The following is a 22,829-nucleotide window of genomic DNA, read 5'->3' as shown; positions in this document are numbered from 1 at the left end:
CTTCTATTTATTTTTGGGATAGAGAGAGACAGAGAATGAGCAGGGGAGGGGCACAGAGAGGGGGAGACACAGAATCTGAAGTGGGTTCCAGGCTCTGAGCTGTCAGCACAGAGCCCGATGTGGGGCTCGAACTCATGGACTGTGAGATCATGACCTGAGCCGAAGTCAGAGGCTTAACTGACTGAGCCACCCAGGTGCCCCTCTGCATCTTTTCTTTCTCCCTCCATAATCTTGGATTCCAACTTCCATGTTAGTGGCTTCCATAAAAAGTTTAGTCCTTTCATATTTAAGATGGAGCACTGAAGGCTACTTGGAAGAGGGTCCCATTGGGTGGTGGGCACCCTCTGGAGGTTGACCAGATGGCCAACCAGCAATTTTACTAGAAGCCCACAAATGTGAGAATCTACAGGTCTTTTCTCCAGGATGGTTTAATTTCTCCAGAGAAGGTTCTCCAGTCTCCTACTTAGGGGGTCTAAGTTCTAGTTACTTGCCTTCTGGAGCTGAGCAGCAGAATGCACTTCTGGGGACAGGACAGAGGTGGCAGCAGTCTATCTAATGGCTCAGTATACAGATTCTCACCTACACCTGTTCTCAGACCCAAGCCTCACCCTAGCCTCTGTGACTGGTATTTCCTAATTCAGAGTCTCTCTGGCTTAGTTTATCCAGGCGTTTCCTTTGGCTCAGGTCATGAACTCATGGTTGGTGGGTTTGAGGCCCGTGTTGGGCTCTGCACTGTCAGTGCACAGCCTCCTTGGGATTATTTCTGTCCACCCCTCCACGACCCATGCTTTCTCTCTGTCTCTCAAAATAAATAAATAAACTTAAAAAAAAAAACCACTTGAGACTTTAATTCAGTGAGACACTTTACTAAGCAACTATTGTGAAGTAGGTGAAGAATCAGTGATGAACAAATACAGATGGCTCCTGCCTCAAGGGGCTTCACTTAGTAGATCTGATCATATAAAAAAGTCATTCGTTAGTGCATGCAGACTGCCATGACCAAGAAAGACCAAGGTGACATAGTAGGAGACTCAGCTCCTGAGAGAGCAGGAGGTAGGAGATCGATGAAAAGTGCTCCTGCTGGATTACACATTGTCGTGGGCCTGACCACCTCATCCCAACTTTCCAAGCTGTCCTCTCTGTTTTTACCTCTGGGCCAAGCCTGCCTCTCCCAGCATGCATCACACACGACATTGCCCAAGTCATAAAGAAAGTAGTTCTCATGTTATCAAGATCACACGAGAATAAGGAGAAGCAGCACAAGAAGCACAACAGAACCCATGTGTGAATCCTTCCTTGGCCGCTTACGAGTCGTGTGACCCTAAGTAAGTTAATAAATCTCTCTGAACCTTTTTCCTCATCTGAAAAAAGGGACCATGAGAACAGTGACCTTGTAGGATTCATGTGGGGATTGGAGATAATGTACAAAAAGAAAGGCACCCCATGTAGTGCATAGCAGGTGCTTGCATAGTGAGCGCTCAGTAAATAGTGGATTTCATAACTATCACCCTTACCTTGAGTTCTTGATTTTTGGCCTTCTCAAGCATGCGCAAGGCTCGCTGGTGGGAGGCCTCGAGCTGGGCTTTCATGGCCTGGTTCTGCTGAACGGTCTCCTGGAGCTCGTGCTGCAGCTTCTCCCTTTCGTGGTCGGAGAGTTGCTTGAGCTCCTGCAGGTCCTCCCGGTAGCTGCTGGCGCACTGCTCCAGAGCCTGCTGCATCTGGGAGACCTGCCCGACAGGGCATCCTGCCCTCAGGCTAGCTCCCCTCCCTCCCCCTTCCTGGGATACTTTTAAAAAAATAAGTGTTCCGAGCATCTCAAACCAGCTGAGCCTCCTTTATCTGTGGGAACTCTGAGGAGGGCACCTGTAACCTTGAAACACCTGGGGATGGCCAGTCTCCGCGGGGCTTCCTGGCTAGAGTCACAGATGCCAGGTGAGAGGGGCAGGGGGGTTGGGATGTAAACTATCCAAGAGAAACCAAAGAGGGGACCACTGAAGTCTTCTCTGACAATCCCATTTAGTATTACACCCCCCCTCCCGCCCACCACCAGATAGCCTCTCAATCCTTCTTATCGTGTTCTGCTTTTCCTTTTTCCTGAAACCCTATCATCCTCTAATACACCATGAGCTTTACTTAATTCGTATGTCTAGTATTTACAGTCTGTACCCACTTCCTCTACTGTAATATAAACTCTGTAATGCAGGACTTTTGTTTAACTTGTTCACTGATGTATCCCAAGCATCTAGAAGGGTTCCTGGCTCATGGCAGGTACTCATGAGCCACAGGATGTGTTGAATGAATGAATGAATGAAGCCAAGAATCCCACCTTGCCCTGACCTGGAATGCCCTCCCCATGAATCAGTCCTTGCATGTATTTCCAAGGCTGTCTGTAGGGATGAGAAGGAGGCTGGGTCTCCCTCAGAGTGAGGGCACACCCCCTCCCCCCCATGGCTGTCCTACCTGGGCTTGCAATCTGGCCTTCTGGCTTTGCCACTCCTCCTGCAGACGCTGGATGTCGGGTGCCTTCTCCTCCAGCAAAGAGCTCAGTGGAGGTTGCAGGCCATCTCCTTCCTTGAGGGGCACTTTGATCCTTTGAAGAGAGAGAGGCTCAAATCACACAAAGTCCTGGGTGGAGAATGACGTGACCACCTCGGGCTGGGAGAGGGGACCTGCCATGGCAGTGAGTGGGGTGAGAAACATTTTCCTTGGCTTTAAAAAGTAACCTGACACACAATTCTAAGTGTTATCACAATTCTCAGTTATGAGTTACTATGGGGCCCTTGGGAGCTCCAAAAAAGAGGTCTCTATGGCCTAATTTCACAACTCTTCCTGAAGATGAAAAAAAAAGAAATAATAATGTTTTACTTGAATACAGCACTTTACACTTTTCAAAGCATGCTCATACCATTTATTGACGGTCCCAGGAATACATAGGAGGATTGCAAAGAGGCCTTTACATATACAGCACGAACAAGAAGATGCTGGGTTAGAGCTGCAGGAGTTTCTGTGTTCCAGGACAGATGCTCAAGGAGGTCTTTGGAGCAGACCTTCCTTTACTTAATGCTGAACTTTTAAACCAGCAGAGAAATTCAAATATAACTGACTGCGAACTGGGATTTTAAGTATTTATCCTGTGTAGCAATGTGAAAGAATGCCATGCCGTGGGCATCTCTGCAGAGATTGCTAGGATGTAGGTGGAGTTTTCTCCTTCCAGCAAGGACATTAGGCCAGAGGACCAGAGGTTAAGAGGGGAGGGCCCCTTATCTGGGAAGAAAGGCATTGAGAAGGGGGAACTCTGGCTTGGCAGAGGCAGGGAGGCCCAGAAACATGGGCACAAGCTGGGGGGTAAAGGAATAGATAGTCAGCAGGGACCCCCGAAAGGGAAGACAGGAAGCCAAGAGCAGCACAGCAATGTGGTTCAGAGCATGAACTGGAACCAGATTCCCCAGAGTCAAATTCAGTCCTACTATGGACCAGTTATGTGATGTTGGGTGAGGCCTTTAAACTATCTGGGCCTAAATTTCCTCATCTGTAATGTGGGGTTAGTAATGGTAACATTCACATGAAATGTTGTAAGGATTAATAGAGTAAATATCTTTTAAAAACTTAAAACCATGTCAGGCACATAGTAAGAATTATATAAAGAATTAACCAAACACTTAGCAAAGGGAGGTTTCTTTCTCTGCATTCTGTTTCTTTTAGGTAATCCTTTAAGCTTTTGAGGATAACTACCTTGAAGGAGAAACAAACAGAAGCCTCCTGGGTCTGAGCTCTGGGTATGAAACAAACCAAGGATTAGGAGACCGTCAGATGGGGATCAGCAGAGAAGAGGCCTCCAGCAAGAGTGAGAAGCCACGCGACCACGTTGGATATGTGGACCAGGTTAGCTCACCCTGACGACTCCTGGGGAGGACACTGGACTTCCTCCCAGGGCTCAGCTATTACTTTTGAAATGATTTATTAAAATTTTTTTTTTACATTTATTTATTTTTGAGAGACAGAGCACAAGTGGGGGAGGGGCAGAGAGAGAGGGAGACACAGAATCTGAAGCAGGGGAGGGGCAGAGAGAGAGAGGGAGACACAGAATCTGAAACAAGCTCCAGGCTCCAAGCTGTCAGCACAGAGCCCAACGTGGGGCTCGAACCCACAAACTGCGAGATCATGACCTGAGCCGAAGTCGGACGCTCAGCCGACTGAGCCACCCAGGTGCCCTGAAATGATTTATCGAGATAAAATTTACATATAGTGAAACTCACAGATCTTAAGTCTACAATTCAATGAGTTTTGACAAATATATACAACTATAAAACCAACATTCCAATCCAAATATAGGACACTTTCATTACTCCAAAGCTCCCCTTGCACCCTCTTCTTGCCAATGTCCACTCACAGGTAGCCAGTGTTTTGACTTCCATCACTACAGAATACGTTTTCCTAATCTTCAGCATCATACACATGGAATCATATGGTATGCGTTCTTCTGTCTGGTTCTTCTCCTCAACACGGTGTCTCCAGGATTCACCCACATTGTTGAGCCTATCAGTGGGGCACACTTGCGTGGATGAGTAGTGTTTCATTATGTGAATATGCCGCAATTTGTTCACCCATCTTCCTACTGATAGATATGTTGAGTCGTTTACATTTCCGGGCTATTGTGAATAAGGCTGCTAGAAATATTCCTGTACAAGTATTTTCGTGGATCTGTGTTTCCATTTCGTTTGCTTCAAGACCTAGGATGGGAATTGCTGGTAGATGTATGACTAACTTTTCACAAAACCATCGAATGGTTTTCTGGGGTGGCTGCACCATGTTACGCTCCCACCAGCAACATACGAGAGCTTCAGTTGCTCTACATCATTGCCGATGTTCTGGGTCTTCGGTCCTTTTCATTTTAGTCTTTCTGGTGGGTGTGAAATGGTATCTCACTGTAACTTTAAGTTGCATTTCCCTGATGACTCTGATGTGAAATACATAGTCATGTGCTTATGGAACTTTTTTTTGGACGTGTCTGTTTCTTGTAATTAAAAAAAATTTTTTTTTAATGTTTGTTTATTTTTGGGACAATGCAAGAGACAGAGTGCCAGTGGCCAAAGGGCAGAGGGAGACACAGAATCTGAAGCAGGCTCCAGGCTCTGAGCTGTCAGCACAGAACCTGATTCGGGGCTTGAACTCATGAACCATGAGATCATGACCTGAGCCAAAGTTGGATGCTTAACCAACTGAGCCACTCAGGTGTCCCTGTTTCTTGTAATTTTTTAATGGAAGTGTCTGTTCAAGCATTTTATCCACTTACGAATATATTTATCTTTGCTATTATTGATTTATAGGAAGTCATTATATACTCTGGATACAGACTGGATAACTTCTCTGAGCTTGTATATTTATTTTCTTAACAGTACTTTTCTAGTGAGCAGAAATTTTAATTTTGATGAAGACCAATTCATCAATTTTTTCTTGGATGATTAGTGTTTTCATGTCCTAAAAAATAATTGCCTATTTCAAATTCAATGATAATTTAAAAAGGACACATCTTTATTTGGGGGGATACGGCTAATGAAGGGAAGTTCTTCAACCTGAAAAAGATAATCTATGATGAACTACAGCAAACATACTTAATGGTGAAATGTTGAACACTTTCCTCCTAAGATTGGAAACAAGGCAAAAATTCTGCTCTCACTACTTGACATTGTCCTGGCCAGTCCTATAAAGTAAGAAAAAGAGCTACAGGTGATAAAAAGAAGAGTAAAAATGTCTTTATTTACAGACAGAATGATAGTGATTGAAATACTCCATGTTGTTAAGATGTTAGTCTACTCTAGGGGCGCCTGGGTGGCTCAGTCGGTTGAGCGCCGACTTCGGCTCAGGTCACGATCTTGCGGTCCGTGAGTTCGAGCCCCGCATCGGGCCCCTGTGCTGACAGCTCAGAGCCCGGAGCCTGTTTCGGATTCTGTGTCTCCCTCTCTCTGACCCTCCCCCATTCATGCTCTGTCTCTCTCTGTCTCAAAAATAAATAAACGTTAAAAAAAAATTAAAAAAAAAAAAAAAAGATGTTAGTCTACTCTAAAGTGAACTACAGAGTCATTTTTTTATTTTTTAAGTTTTTTCTTCCTTTAATGTTTATTCATTTTTTGAGAGGGGAGAGAGAGAGAGAGAGAGAGAGCAAGCACACAAATGGGGGAAGGACAGAGAGAAGAGGGAGACACAGAATCCGAAGCAGATTCCAGGCTCTCAGCTGACACAGAGCCTGATGCGGAGCTTGAACCTACAAACCGCAAGATCATGACCTGAGCCGGAGTTGGGCGCTTAACCCACTGAGCTAACCAGGTGCCCCTGTACTATAGATTTAGTTCAGTCCAGAATACAATCCTAACAGCCTTATTTGTAGAAATAAATAGGCTATTTTGACTACTGATGTGGAATGGTGAAGGACCTAGAAAAAGAAAAAAGAATCTTAAAGAGCAAAGTTGGAGGAGGCAGGCTACACTGATTCCAAGACATTATGAAGCTAAAATAATACAGACTGTATGGTATCAATGCACAGATAGACAAATAGATCAATGAAAAATAACGCAGTGTCGGAAACAGACGCATGCAAAGAGGTTAGATTCATTTTTGCTAAAAGTGCTGAGGCAATTTGGGGCACCTGGGTGGCTCAGTAGATCGGGCATCCAGCTCTTGATTTCGCTCAGTCATGATCTCACAGTCCGTGGGATCAAGCCCTGAGTCGGGCTCTGTGCTGCCCGTGCAGCACCTGCTCGGGATTCTGTCTCTCCTTCTCTCTCTGCCCATCCCCCATGCATGCACGCACACACACTCCCTCTCTCTCTCAAAATAAATAAATCAACTTAAAAAAAAAGTGCTGAGGCAATTCAGTGGGGATAGGAAAAATTTTTTCAACAAATGGTGTTGGAACTGGACAAACATATGAAAATAATAAACTTTGACCCTTCCTTCACAAAAATTAACTCTAAATATACAATATAAAACTATAAAGCATAATCAGAACATCTGTGCAATTTGGGGTAGGCAGCGATATTTTTTAGGACATGAATCTCCAATTACGACTGTGGATTTTTCCCTTTAGTTCTCTCACTATTTGCTTCATTATTTTTGAAGCTCTGTTATAAGGTCAAACACATTTAGGACTGTTATGTCTTCCTGATGAATTGACCCCTTTAGCATTAGGACATACCTCCTTTCAGCCCTGACAACATTCCTTGTTCCGAAACCTACTTTGATACGAATGTAGCCACGTTAGCTTCCTTCTGCTGTTTGCATGGTATAGTTCATTTTTTTCCCTTCAGACCTCTCTGTGCCTCTATCAGTTTGCAATGGCTGCGATAACAAAATACCACAGGACGGGCGGCTTAAAAACAGAAATTTACTTTCTCACAATCCTGGAGGCCAGAAGTCCAAGATCGAGGTGCCGTATTTGGTTTTCCCGAGGCTTCCCTTCTCGCTGGGTTCTTATGTGGTGGCTCCTCCGTCTCTGTTGTGTGTGTGCTGGTCTGTTCTCATAAGGATGCCAGTCATGTTGGAGTAGGACGGCCCTTACAACCCCATTGTAACTTAATTACCTCTTGAAAGGCCCTGGCTCTAAATATGTCATATTATAAAGTCCGCGGGGTTAGGGCCTCAACATAGAAGTTTTGCGGGGGATACAATTTTGCTCGTGAGTGTCTTCATGTGTATTTAAATGTCTGTCTTGTAGACAGTGCATAGCAACATCTTGCCTTGTTTTCCTGACAATCTCTTTCTTTTAGATGCTATGTTTGGTTCATGTACATTGTAATTATTCAAATGGTTGGGCTTAAATCTATGTCTTGCCATTTGCTTTCTATTTGCCCAATCTTTTTTTTTTTTTTTTAACTGTTTTTCTTCTCTTCTTCCTTTCTGTCTTCCTACCTGGCAAATATTTTTCAGTATTCCATTTTAGTTCTTTTATTGAATTGTTTTAGTTCTTCTTTGTATTAATGTTTAATGCTTCTCTATGGATTACAATTTGTATCCTTAACTTATCACAATCTATTAGAGTTAATAAGGTACCTCTTGGGGTACCTGGGTGGCTCAGTCGGTTAAGCGGCCGACTTCGGCTCAGGTCATGATCTCGCAGTCCGTGAGTCGAGCCCTGCATCAGGCTCTGTGCTGACAGCTCAGAGCCTGGGGCCTGCTTCGGATTCTGTGTCTCCCTCTCTCTCTGCCCCTCCCCTGCTCATGCTCTGTTTCTCTCTGTCTCAAAAAAGTAAATGAAAACATTAAAAAAAAAAAAAAGGTACCTCTTGATGTAACACATAAGTCTCTTACAACAATATAATTCCATTAATCCTAGCAGCCCAAGAGTCCATCCATAGATGAATGGATAAAGAAAATATGGGATGGATGGATATATATGTATATAAAGATAATGTGTGTATGTATATTATGGTACATTATATACATATATAATGGAATATCACTCAGCCATAAAAAGGAATGAGATCTTGCCATGCGTGACAATGTGGAAAGACCTAGAGTGTATTATGCTAAGTGAAATAAGTCAGACAAAGAACAACAAATACCAAATTATTTCATTTATATGTGGAATCTAAAAAACAAAGCAAATGAACAAACAAATTTTTTAAAAAGCAGAAAACAGACCCATAAATACAGAGAACAAGCTGATGGTTTCCAGAGGGGAGGAGGTGGGGAGATTGGGCAAACAGGTGAAGGGCAGAGGGAGACTCAGGCTTCCAGCTGTGGAATGAAGAAGTCATGGGGTTGAAAGGCACAGCCCAGGGGACACAGTCAATGGTATTGTAACAGTGTTGCATGGTGACAGATGGTAGCTACACTTGTGGAAAGCATAGCATAATGCATAGAGTTTTGGGATAACTGTGTTGTGCTAATGTAACATGCCTGTCAACTATACTGCTATTAAAAAAGAAGTGAGAGCAAACAAAAAAATGAAAAAAAAAAAAAGTCTATCCCTGTCCTTTGTGCTAATGTAGTCATATATTGTCAGTAACATACATTATGAATCCCACAGTAAAATGGTAATATCATTATCATCATGCTCCTTCTTAAGCAGTTAGATGTGTTTTAAAGAAATGGAAAGAAGGTAAAACAATAGACTTTTACCTAAATGTTTACCATTTCTGTTGTTCTTCATTTTCTCCTCTAGATCCAAGTTTAAATCCAGTCACTTCCTTTTGGCTTAAATAAATTCCATTAGCATTTATCATACTGAAAGTTGGATGGTGAAAAATTCTCTTAGCTTTTGTGTGCCCGAATATGTTTTTGTTTCACTCTCATTTTTGAAGGATATTTTCACTGGATTTAGAATTTGGAGTTGACAGGTTGTTTTTGTTTTTATTTTTCCTTTTAGTACTTTAATGATAGTGTTCAAGTGCTTTTTTTGGAATGCAGAAAGAGAATAAGGCTGGAAGGCCAAAGAGAAGTTTGTTGTCATTAGTACTCATGAGCATTTAAGTGTCCCCTATATTTGTAATGTCTTTTCAAAGGCTGGCTACTTTTAAGATTTTGGGGGGTATATTTGTTTTGGCAGCTTTTCTGTGATGTATCTAGAGATTTCTAGGATGTATCTGTGACACTGTCTTTGGATTCAGCCTGCTGGCCGTTTGCTGTGCTCCCTGAATATGTAAGTTGACATTCCTCATCACTCTGAGAGAATATTCAGCCACTATTTTTTAAAATATTTTTTCCTGATCCATTTTCTTTCTCTTCTTCCTCCTGGGCCCCAACTACATGCATGTTAGACCATCTGATTTTGTCCCACAGGTCACTAAGGATCTCTTCCTTAAAAATGTATTTTTTTCTTTCTTCTTCTTCATTCTCTGGATAAGGTAGTTTCTATTCATCTGTCTTTAAGTGATTAACTTTTCTTCCATGGTCTCCAATTTGCTATTATACACACCCGTGAGATTTTCATTTTGAACACTATACTTTACAGCTTCAGAATTTCCTTTGGTTTCAAGGTTTTCATTCCTCGGCTGAGTTCCCTATTGGTTCCCTGATTATAACTGTCTCTTCTTCACAGCCTTCATACCCCCAAAGTATGACCTCCACGACGTCTCCACCGAAGGCCCGTAGTGCTTGGGACGGAACCACCTCCCAGCTCAGCACTGCCTCTGGTATTCGCATTTTCTCAGTGCCACGGCAGCAGGCACACATCTGGGCCCCGTGGGGGTCTCATCTTGTAGATGTTCTCTGAAGCCCTTGGCCGAGGACCTGTGGAAAGTCCTCTTAACAGATCTCTGCCCTTCCTGCCCCCCACAGGACCATCTCCTCTGATACCCTGCCTTATAAATTCCAGCCGCCTTAGCTGCCCTGAGCCCTGCTGTCTGCCTTCTCAGCTCAGCTTGACTTCACCTCCCCCCGCCGCAGCTGGCATCTCCCCACAGGCAGAAGAGCAGGGGCAAGAGGGGGTGGTCGTGGGCTTGGACCTACAGTTCCCTTCTCAAGAAGACAAACTTTCCCTGCATGTTGTCCCATTACTCAAGCATGCATTCATGTTTTCTCCAGTTAAAAAAAATTTTTTTTCTAACGTTTATTTATTTTTGAGAGCGAGAGACAGAGCCTGAGCAGGGGAAGGGCAGAGAGAGAGGGAGACACAGAATTCAAAGCAGACTCCAGGCTCTGAGCTGTCAGCACAGAGCCCAACGCAGGGCTTGAACCCTTGAGCCGTGAGATCATGACCTGAGCTGAAGTCAGATGCTCAACCGACTGAGCCAGCCAGGGGCCCCTGTTTTCTCCAGTTTTATAGCTGTTTCCAGAAAGACTAACTAGTACCAGACTGGGAGCCCATGGCTAGAAGTGGAAGTTTCAGTTCTTATTACTATTAGTGGATCAAGTGACCCTGGAGAGGTGGAAGGCCTGTGGCTCTTGGTTTTACACACACTCCATTTAGCTGCCCTGAAGTGAGATGTGGCTAAAACCGTGATTCTGAAGTCAGAGACACTCATCCAATCCTACTGTCTACCTTGGGAGACAATAACCTCCCTGTTAAGTTACCTCCCTTTCCTCTATTTTCCTCATCTTTCAAGTGAGGTACTTCAAAAATAGTATTTACATAATAATTAGATAGGTTAATCCTTTTTTAATTTTTTTTAATTTTTTATTTTTTTACATTTTATTTATTTTTGAGAAACAGAGTGAAACAAAGCGTGAGCAGGGGAGGGGCAGAGAGGGAAGGAGACACAGAATCTGAAGCAGGCTCCAGGCTCTGAGCAAGCAGTCAGCACAGAGCCTGACGCGGGGCTTGAACCCACAAACTGTGAGATCATGACCTGAGCTGAAGTCGGACGCTCAACCAAATGAGCCACCCAGGCGCCCCAGGTTAATCCTTTTTTAAGTATTTATTTTTGAGAGAGAGAGAGAGAGAGAACGGGAGGGGGGAGGGGCAGAGAGAGAAGGGGACAGAGGGTCTATTGCCCAATGTGATGGTGTCAGGAGATGGGGGTTTTGGAAGGTGTTTAGGTCATGAGGGTGGAGCTGGTCGTGGTGAGATTAATGCCCTTAAAACAAAAGACATGAGAGAGACCTCTCCTCTCCCACCCTCTCTCTCCTCTAACCCCCCTTCCTCAACCTTGCTCACCATGTGAGGACACAGAAAGAAAATGGCCACCTGCAAGCCAGAGCAGAGTTCTCCAGGACCAGCACCTTGACCTTGGACTTCCCAGCCTCCAGAACTATGAGAGACAAATTTCTGTTGTTTAGGCCACCCGATCTGTGGAGTTTTGTTATAGCAGCCAGAGCTGACTATAAGGCATGTGGACAGCATATTCTCTGTCCAGTGATAGTTTGGGTCATGTGACTTGCTTTGGCCAGTGGAATATGAATAGAAATGAGAGAATGCAGTTCTGAGTGTGGGCTTTAAAAGCCACTGCATATTTTCATCAGCTGTTTTGAGATTCTTCCCTTTACCATGACAACAACATGCCGTAAATAGGGGCTAATATTTCAGTCTCGGTCCCAGAATGATAAAGCATGTGGATGAGACTTGAACTCTACCCAAGGTTTGGGGCAGGCAATAACATGGGACCCTCAGCCAGGAGCCAAGATTATACATAGTTGACCTATGAGTTAAAAATCACTGATATTTTGGGGATGTTTGTTACAGCAGCTAAAGCTGACTAATATAGGTGATAGAGATGGGGGTTTCCCATCGGTGACAGAGTCCCCATATCTCCCCTAGTTTAAAAAAACTTGGAAGAATAAGGAATAGAGGTTTGAGGCTAGTCCAGGTCTGAGTTTTAGACAGGCTTACTAACCTCTCTGAGTCTCAGATTCTTAATATATAAATGGACTCTCCAGGTTGGTATAACAATTAAATAAGATAAATTGTGTAAAACCCAAAGCTGCACTGAGGACATGATGTAAAGGGCAGTGATAAATACTTGAGGAATGAATGAATGGATGGATGAATGAATGAGTCCTTCCAAATCTGAGTTCTCATTCATTGGAGCACTTGCAAGCCTGTATGGCCTCCTGTACCTTTCTTCTTCATCACTGCTGGTTCCTTCTTCAGCTGCTAACTTGTCCTGGTACTCTTCTCCTTTGGGTGGGGTCTGAGGTTTATTCAGCTTCGAGCATGGATCCTAAGGCAAAAACAGTTGCAAGATGAGACTAAGTACACTTCCCTGATTCAGCCTGTGGCTTATCAAACCAGAGAGTGGAGGAGAAAGGGCCCCCAGCGATCCACGATCGGTGCACAGCCTGGTTTGATTCAGTGCCCAGCACAGTACCTGGTTTAGCAGCAGCCCTTGTCCCCTTGTCCTGTCTTTCAGCTGACCAAGCATTTCACATAGCTGATGAAACTGAAGCTCAGAGACAATCAGTAACCTGTCCAGGGTCCCACCATCGGTGAGTGGCAGAAATGGGACAATCAGGCGGTCTGACCCTGGGGCTGCTGTGGGGATCAGAGAACACTGCCAGCAAAGCTTACTGATCAGTGTGAACAACTGCTATTATTATGATACCTGTTTTAAGGTGGCAGCCTGTGACATCTCATTACATAGGATTGGAGAACATGGGACTCTCTGAATGACCGTACGTGTTGAGACACAAGGTGTGGTAGGAGGAGAATGTGGAAACCAGGAATGATCACTGAGGCCTCAGAATTTTCTGTGAATCTAATTTGTTCGTGTTAGCATTCTCCCCTTTCCAAAGAGATAAAAGGTGAAAAAGACTTTTTTATTTTGATTTTTCTATTTGTCATAGTAACCACTGTCTATGGAACACACTATTATAAGACAAGCTAGGAACAGATTTCTTTATGGGCAAATCTCATTAAATAATGATAAATTGTAACCTGGGGTTCCGCTAACTACTTGTATGGCCTTGAGCCAGCCTCCTTCTCCCTTTTCTGGACAAAAGCTTCATCAGCTGTTAAACAAACAGGTTGCTTACATCTGTGGTTTTCAGCTTGTGCTCCAGAGACCCTGGGACATGTCCCTGGGACCCTCAGGGTTTGCAAGGGGCAGAACAGAGGCTGGAGGATGGGGCCTGGGGCTCCCATTCCCTCTCAACCTGACATGAAATTGCTTTGGTTGTATTTCCAGGTACTGCAATGTCTATCAAAGGTCGCTAATGTCAGAGCGCCTGGGTGGCTCAGTCGGTTAAGTGTTCGACTTTGGCTCAAGTCATGATCTCAAGGCCCGTGGGTTCAAGCCCCGCGTCAGGCTCTGTGCTGACAGCTTGGAGCCTGGAGCCTGCTTCGGATTCTGTGTCTCCCTCTCTCTCTGCCCCTCCCCCACTCATGCTCTGTCTCTCTTTCTCTCTCAAAAATAAATAAACATTAAAAAAGTGTTTAAAAGTCACCAATGTCAAGGCCAGTGATGACCTCTGTGCTGCCGAACTCAATGGCCACTCCTTGGGCCATTTCCAGTCCCTGCAGAACTGGAAATATCTGGTCACTCCCTTCTGCATGCGGCCCTCTGTCCTCCTCCCTTGCCAGCTGCTCCTTCTTAGTCTCTTCTGCTCAAGCCACCTGCTCTTCTGCTCCACACCTTAGTCCTTGGACTTCTCTCTCTCACTCCCCAGAATCTCATCTAGTTCCAAGAATACTGATGACAAAGAAATTTAATCTATTTCCAAGCTTTCCCCTGAAGTCTGGACTTGGATATCCAATTGTCCTCCAGATATCTCTTGGATGCTTATCTCCAAGAGATATCCTAGATATCGCTATGATGCTTAACAAGCTTCTCAAACTGCAACATGTCCCAATCTGAACTCTTGGTCTCATCCTCCCTAAACAACAAGCATGCACTTGCCTCAGGGAATTTGCACAGACTGTTCCACCACCCACAATGCTCTTTCCTAAGATATTGGCATGCCTTGCTCCTTCACTTCACTCACCACAACAGAGAGACTTTCCCTGGTTTAAATTCTGGGCTCTGGTACCAGATACCTATGTTTAAATCCCAGTTCTCTGTATTACTAATGATAGTAATACTATCTAATATCTAATACTAAATAGAAAAACTATTTAGGTTGTCATGAGGATTAAATAAACCAATAAATGTAAAGTCCTTGAAATAGAATGAATACTCAAATTAATATTTCCCAAGATTATTGTTCTCTGATCACCTTCTCTAAAATACCACCCCCTCTCCCTTTCTGTCTCCCACCTTGCTCTATAACTTCCTCAAAGTGCAAATCATGGCCTCATGTTAATTACTTGTCTACTTTTTTCTTCAGTTTCCCTTTCTGGAAGGTAAGCTCCAGGGCGGCAGGGACTCTGCTCTGTTCACGCTCCTTTCCTTGGTTCCTGGAACAGTGTGTGGCACATGGAGAACATTCAGTACACACTATATGAATAAACCGAAACACATCACCGGCCACTAGAGGATAGCAGGAGGGCCATTTTCTTCCACACCTGCCCCACACTCCCACTACATCCCATGGCCCAGAGTTCGGGTGTTTTCCAGCGCTACTCAGGGGCCCTTCGTGCCTTTATGATTCTTAAGTTCCAAGTTCTGTTTGAATCATTTGTTTCCTCTAAACATAGCAGATACCATGCGATCCTGGACCCTTCATTTCCAGAGAATCAGGGTAGAAGTGGCCCTCAGGGAACCCCTGCCCATCTCTACCTGGGTGGGTGTGTTCAGGGGTGCCCAGAGGTGGTGGCCCATTGGAGAGTAAGAGTTCCCTCTGCCTCCCACACCCAAACTTTCAAAACCCTGTCTGGGTCCTTAGCTAAGCCAAAACTACCTTCTCCAGGTTTTCCTTCCCTGCATAATTCTGGGCCATGTGACTTTGCTTAAGACCTGGAATACGGGCGTGAAGGAGCAGCCTGCTTCTTTTCGTGCTTGGATGCTTGATGTAGGTGCACATTGTCACTGATCTGCTGGCTTGGCTGGTTGGCCTGGGCTGCTTGGGGCTCTCGGCTCCTCTACCTCTCACCAGACCCTCCATAGGCTTCTCACACCCTGGGCCCAGGGCATGTTTAGCCCTATGATGAAGGATGCCGGATTCTCCTACAGGTCACCAAAATCCTCAGAGCTGGAGGCTCATCAGCCTCAGAAGCTGATACCATTTTAGCTCAGCCTCCTGGGCTGTATTCGTCCTTGGTCTTCCCCATTCCACATCTGTCCTTCTGTCCTTCTGACTGCCCGCCCTGCTGTAGGCCCTCTTTAAGCCCAACACCAGGCACAGATGCAACAGTCGAATATGGAATGTCTCCCACAGTCATGCCATGTTGTTTCCTAAAATGAATCCCATGTTTTCTATCACTTCTAGTACTCTGTTTCTTTAATCTCTAGATCATGCTTGTCCTTCCAAAGCCCCACTCAACAGCCACTTCCTCCATGAAGCCTTCACAATCTCTTTTGCTGCAATTATACCCTCTGCTCTTGAAGTTCCCATAAAAATTTTTTTCTTTTTTGCTACTGTAAATTGCTCACAAATATTTATGGGCCATTTACTAGGTGACGGACACTATTCCAGAGACACGGCAATAAATAAAACAGAAAATAGTTTTTCTGCTTTGCGTTAGTTATAGGAGTGTTCTCTGTCTCCCATCCTAGAAGGTAAAAGTAATCCCATATACAGTTTTTAAAATGTTATAAATCCCACAGCCAATAACTGAGAACATTCTGCATGGCCATTTTCCTTTGCCTGAATCTTTTTTCTTTATTGTGTGTAACGGGATACTAAATTCCAGCTGGCTGACATGCCATTAGTTGCAGGGCCCGGTGAGTTTAGTTCCTGGCTGTGCACTTTCAAAAATGTTGTCATTGACCAGCTTACAACCTCCATGTGGACTGTAAGCTAAAAGACCCACCTTCGCCTCCCGCTATGAGGTATCTGGGGCATTAGAAGGATCTTGGATATCTAATTCCTACAAAGGCCAGGAGCTAATATCACAGTCTAAGCAAAACAGCTTTTTGAGACACCTGTTATAAATACATGTTCGATATAATCCAAGGAAAATTACGCAGTAAATGTGGAATAGCAACAATAAATCAGAATAATATAATACTACAATATAAGTACATAAATAATGATAAAGTTAATTAGTCCAAGTTTCTAAAGGAAAACTGAAGGTTATCAGGAAATGTTGATAAATAGAAAGCACAAAATAAATTGACAGAAATAATCTTAATGGTATCAGTAAGCATGATAAACATGAACTGGCTAAATTCAACATGGTATCTATCCTGGTAAAAAGAATTGTTCACTAAAACTCTCTAATAATGAACCTGTAGGCATCTAACAATCAAACCTGAAAACATAAGGCAAAATGTTCAGAACTGTATGGAGAAATGGGCAAATTTGTAACTGTAATGGGAGAATCTAATAACCACCTCTCAGAAACTGATATATTAAGTAGACAAAATGAACTAGGATATAGAATATTTGAACAACAAAGTTAGTAACCCAAACATAATAGCTAAAAAAGAAATACTAATCAGTGCTAACATTTACATGGTGCTACATGTTGCCAGGCCCTCAACTATGAGATGGGCAGTATCATCCCATTTTAAAGGTGATGAAACTGAGGCAAGAAAGAATACATAAGTTCCCTAAGATCATACAGTGAACATAGCACAGAGCTACAATTCAAACATATAGTCAACACCTGAACAACACAGATTTGAACTGTGAGGGTCCACTTATCCGTGGATTTTTTTTTTCAGCACAATCTAGTACAGTATTATAAATGTATTTTCTCTTCCTTATGATATTCTTAATAACGTTTTCTTTCCTGTAGCTTATTTTAAAATATGTGTTAATCAACTGTTTATGATATTGGTAAAGCTTCTTGGTAAATAGTAGGTCATTAATAGTTACATTTTGGGGGAAGTTAAAAGTTACATGTGGATTTTTGACCATGTGGGGCAGTTGACATCCCTAACCCCTACACTGTCCACGGGTCAACTGTATACTTAAATTACTAAAATGAGAATACAGGTTTTTTTCTATCACATTGGTTACTTTTAAAAATGACCCCACAGCAGTCTACAGGGAAATCTCACCATGGTTCCGAGTGTTGACGTTCTACAAACCACGTGATCTGATAACAACGCAATAAAATTAGAAAGCAACAAGAAAGTAAGTTTTAAAAAGTAAACTATGGGATACAGCTAAAGACATACATTTTTACAGGGAAATTTACAGCCTTAAATGTATTTGTTAGAAAACATTCAAGAGGTTAGAAAAAGAATAACATAATAAACCCCATGTCAGTAGAAGGAAAGAGATATGAAAGACAAAATTAACGACATAGAAAAGAAGAGATCCAGCCAACACATCTGAAAGGTGACTTTTTGAAAAGACACATGAAGCCTGATCAAGGGAAAAAGAAGAAACTTAAAGCAATATGAATAATGAACAAATATCTCACGAAAGTTATTATAGAGATGAAAAAGAATTTCAAATGTACTGAGCCATTGTGAAGATCATGAAAGGGAATGTGCAGGATGTAATTTCTGGGCCACCTTATCAACAACTGATATATTTAAAGGCATCCTGGGCAGGAGTCCAGATACAGGAGAGAATGGAAAACGCTATAAAGAGCTGATGATGCACCCAGATGACAGCACCGGCTCCCAGCTGCATCACATTTTTCTATTTCCATACATTAACTGATGGATGCCTATGGCTCTGTAAGGTGGGCAGGAAAGACACTGCCATCCTTACATTACAGATGGGGATGTGAGGTCAGAGAAGTAGTCCAGCTACTTGCCTCAGGTCACATAGCCTGGGGGGTGGCATGAGGACTGTACTCCTGGATTGTCCCACTCCCTGCCATGATTCCATGTGATCACCATGTTGGGAAGATTGCCAGGTGCCAGCACTGGGACTTAACTGGGTATGAGTTCAAACCACATTGTACAAATGTGATATGAGAACTGTCTGTGAAACAGATGCTCAAAATCAACCTGACAGATGAAAGCTGTTTTCCTAATCAACAGGGAGGTGAACTCAGTAATCCTTTCGGTCTATTCGCTTTTTTTCCATCCCCTAGGGCCAGAGACAGGGACATCCTTCCCAAAGAGGAAGGTGAATCCTCCTCTTCCTCCACATGTAATTGGAGAAGGACCCCAGTGTTCTTCTAAATCATCCTCCAGCCAAGGCAAATTTTGTATGGGGTTCCTAATCCAACCTTTAACTATCAGGACCCAAAATGGTACCCTTAATTCCCTTCATTCAGTTGTCATGTCATGTATCAATTTGTGTATGAGATGGTGCTAAACATCTGCCGCAGGCAGATACATTAAGTACTGGAAAGGGTAAAGATTAAGAACACATAGTTCTTGATTTCAGCAAACTTTTGGTGTAGCGGGGTGTGGGGAGGTGGGGTGTGGACCAATAGACCATATAAATGTCAAAAATATTTCCCCCCTCTCTCCCCCTATCTGTGCGCCTGGCATTTGAAGTCAAAGTACATCATTCAAAAGGCACTAGGGTGCCATTGGAATATTTCACAAATGGATATGACCATGGACATCACCAGTTGGCTGAATGAATGCTTTCAAGCCCACCACTACTCATGTCAATGGTGTGTTCTTCTCTGACCTTCAAATAGAGCAGACTCTCCAGCTGCCCGTTTCCTGGTTATCTGCCTAGGGTCTCAGTGAGCTCCTCCCAGGAAGGACCCTGAGCCACTCCTGGTGTATTCTAAGTTATCCACTCCTAATTCACACTCCTGGTTTCCCCATCAGGCTCCGGTTCAGTCCAGCACTCTCTGTCCAGGGCCAAAGTGGCCTGGGCATAAAGTATGCACAGAAAAATAAATAGTTCTGCTTCTTCTGCAACCATCCATCATAAAAGTCTCCTCCCAACTCCTCCCAAGCAAATAGCTGGTTATTTTAAACTTGTGTTCACATTAGGTCTTCATCTTTCATCTTCCAGGCAGCTAACCTCTTCTGGATTATTTCTATTTTAAAGGAACACCCACACCCAGGAAATCTCCTGGAAGGGAATATTCAAAGTCATCCTCAAGTTCAGCTGACAATCTTTCAAAAGTAGCATTATGTACATCTTAAAATAGAACACCTAATGCAATGGGGTTTTGCTGAAATGATTACAGGGGACTGTAATAGATACTATAAAGTCACCTTACATTTATAGAATCTTGAACAGTTTTGAAAAGCGCCTTCATACACATTCTTCTGTTCATTACCAAAAGTCCCTGGGGTGTGGAGCCAAGCAGGGATTATAGCCACCATTTTACTAATGAGAAGCAGTATGGAATGATATCATGGGCCCTGATGCTACTCTTTGGGCCTCAGTTTCCCTACCTGCAGAATGAGCATAATAATGACACTTGTCTTTTAGGGTTGTCGTGTGACCGTGTAAAGCACTAAGTTCTTGGCACATAGTCAGGGCCTTATCAGATTAATAAGGAAATTGATCTCAGGTTTGTGGATTTGCCTGAGGTCCCCAAGTAGGTCTAGGGTACAGCTGGGGTGGAATCCATGTCCTAATCTCAGACAGGAGCTGTTGCCCTCCCTATGCTGTCTTCCCAGGATCAGCAGATCTCAGTCTGATTCTCGGCCAGGAATCTCTCCACAGAGTAACTCTTCAGGGCAGCCTGCCTGTTCCATGTCAGATAGAACCAGACCCCTCTACTCACATCACACAGAAACATTGCAGTTGTTCAAGGGCTTAGTGATTATTTGTCTGCCCGCCCTCAGGACAGCTGACACCCTTGGATTCATATGATCCAGTTATGGTACTTGGTGACAGCTACCCGGCAAAGTGCACAGGGCCTCCTGTGACCAGGGGACACTTCTCAAGCCTGGGAAAGTGTTGGAGTACCCCTCATCTCCCTTCCTAACAGTCTTGGCGATTTCGACTTGGGACATTTCACTGTGGTCCTTCCCTTTGCCGATGAAGTCATCTTCAACTTTCAGTGTCCAGGCAGATGGCAGCAGATGTCACTCCTCTGTGGAACCTTCCTGGACTCCCCTTGGCAGAAACCTGCCTCTCCCATATTGGCTGCAAAGAATCTTCCTGCCATTATTACAGTATTTCTCATACCGGGTTATTATTTAAATAAAAATTTATTTCCCCCACTTGCAATGGAACTCTCTGAGGACCAACTCTCTGAGGATCTCATTTACCCCAGCATCCAGCCCCCCTGCCCTGCACAGACACTACACAGAAATATTTGTTGAGGCAAAAAAGGCTTGAATAATAATTACCACAAATGACTCTCCTTTCTCTTCTGGAGAGGTATAGGCACAAGAATATGAAAAGTTCTCCCTTATCTTCCCTAGTTCACTGTGACCCAGGCAACAGAGGAGTCTTCCAGAAAAAAAAGAATGTTTTCCTTCAGAATTAGCAAGACTGACATGGCTTTCTGAAACCCAGAGAATAAAACTATGAATCTAAGAGAATCAAAGAGACTTGACATGAGAGACAAGGACAAAAGTTTCAGCAGAGTCCCAGCTAACTGTCCCAGAGACAGAGCCACACCCAGGCTTGGCAACCCTCTCTCTGCATGTTCTGGGAGTGGAGTGAAAACAGCTCGATTCTCAATCGGCATTATTATTTATATCTTCTTGACTCTCTGCACTGCTTTGGCAGAAGAGTCAATGGCCTAAACTAAAACTCCTGAGTATTTTTTTTAAGTTTATTTATTTATTTTGAGAGAGAACACATTCAAGTAGGGAAGGGGCAGAGAGAGAGAGAGAGAGAGAGAGGGAGGGAGAGAGAATATCAAGGAGGCTCCGCACCACCAGTGCAGAGTCCAATGCGCAGCTCGAACTCATGAACTACAAGACCATGACCTGAGCCGAAGTCTCAGATGCTTAACCAACTGAGCCAGCCAGACACCCCAGAATGCCTGAGTCTTTTTTTTTTTTTTAACATTTTATTTATTTTTGAGACAGAGAGAGCATGAACGGGGCAGGGGCAGAGAGAGAGGGAGACACAGAATTGGAAGCAGGCTCCAGGCTCTGAGCCATCAGCCCAGAGCCCGACGCGGGGCTCGAACTCACGGATCGCGAGATCGTGACCTGAGCTGAAGTCGGACGCTTAACCGACTGAGCCACCCAGGCGCCCCAGAATGCCTGAGTCTTGAACAAACTTAAATTTTATAGCCCCCAGTTCAGCAAGAATATCTTTGGGGAAGTGGCGTGCTGTCCCTGTTTCCACCTCTGGATGAGCAGCCAGATGGTTCAATCCCCTCTGAGCCTTCTCTTCAAGACTCTGCCCCTTGCAGGTTCCTGTGTAGTGAAAGCTATCACTGCACAGCAGAGGGCCACTAACATATCCTCTGCACCAGCCTCAGAGAATCTCTAGGACTTTGTCTCTCTAGAGTCTGAGCAAAGCTTCGACTCCCTTGGCTGGCATATAGTTGGCTTGTCAAAAATATTTTAACTAAATTCTAAATTTTCTCTTACTGGTCATGTTCAGAAAGTTTTGTAATGTGCTGTGTTGGCCAAGTTGTGGGGAAACAGGCACTCACATGAGCTGCCATTGGGAGTGTGCCATGGGACATCATCAATGGAAGGCAATGTGGCATAACTATCAAAGTTAAAAAATCACATGCCACTGGAGCCAGAAAGTTCTGCAATCATGAGTTGGCACCTACTGAGCATTTCCACATGCTAGGTACTTTCTGACACTGTACATATATTAATTCATTTAGTTCTCACAAAAGCCCTCTGAGATAGATGGTATCATTGCCCCATTTTACAGATGAAGAAGCTTAAGCAAAGAGACTAAATCATTTGTCTGAGATTCTCTAGCCAGTAAGAGCCCAAGCATCTGGTTCAGGGGTGAGCTTTCCTAACCACTATACTACACTATATCCCACTACAGAGCTATCCAGTGAAGTAGTCCCTGTAAGGGAAAAACCAACCAAAATATCTATCATAAGTGAAAGGTTAAATAATATTAAAAAATAAATTAAAAAAAAAAAAAATGGAAACCAATTTGACAGTAAATTTCATATATTAAAAAATAAATTAAAAAAAAAAAAAAAAAAAAAAAAAAAAAGAAAGGTTAAATATATTACGGTTTTTCTTTTTAAAAAAATGAGGTTGATATGGAGGTTTACCCGTGTTACAATCTCCTTAAATTTTCTCTATGAAATTTTAAGGTACAAAAAGTAGAGCACAAGGCAGTATGCTATCATTTGTAGAAAAAATAATATATTCATAATTATGCTTGCATAAGCACAGTATAGCTCTGAGCAGATAGACAAGCAGATAGACAAGATAGGGAACTGGGGGGAGGAGGGATCCTTTTCATAGTATGCCTTTATATACCTTTTAAATTCTGTGCCACAAACATTTGAAAAGAAAACAAGTTAAAAGAACAAACTTTACCTGTAAAGTATATAATAGTTGCTTAATAGAAAACATAGTTTAATT

General features: G+C 43.4%; 1 protein-coding gene across 1 annotated transcript in view; it reads right to left on the bottom strand.

The window, feature by feature from the left end:
- The window catches only part of FAM184B (family with sequence similarity 184 member B), a 151,671-nt gene that overhangs the window by 21,310 nt on the left and 107,532 nt on the right, over positions 1 to 22,829 (bottom strand). Inside the window, exons 8-10 of the mRNA XM_058723003.1 lie at positions 12,493 to 12,596; positions 2,461 to 2,590; positions 1,515 to 1,727 (exon numbers count right to left, since the gene is read on the bottom strand). Of these exons, the coding sequence (XP_058578986.1) occupies positions 1,515 to 1,727; positions 2,461 to 2,590; positions 12,493 to 12,596 (447 nt within the window). The remainder of the gene's footprint in view (positions 1 to 1,514; positions 1,728 to 2,460; positions 2,591 to 12,492; positions 12,597 to 22,829) is intronic.

Source organism: Neofelis nebulosa, chromosome 3, assembly GCF_028018385.1.
Source record: "Neofelis nebulosa isolate mNeoNeb1 chromosome 3, mNeoNeb1.pri, whole genome shotgun sequence".
Lineage (NCBI taxonomy): Eukaryota > Metazoa > Chordata > Mammalia > Carnivora > Felidae > Neofelis > Neofelis nebulosa.
Note: the sequence above shows the minus strand (reverse complement) of the source record. Positions and strands in the feature narration are given on the sequence as shown.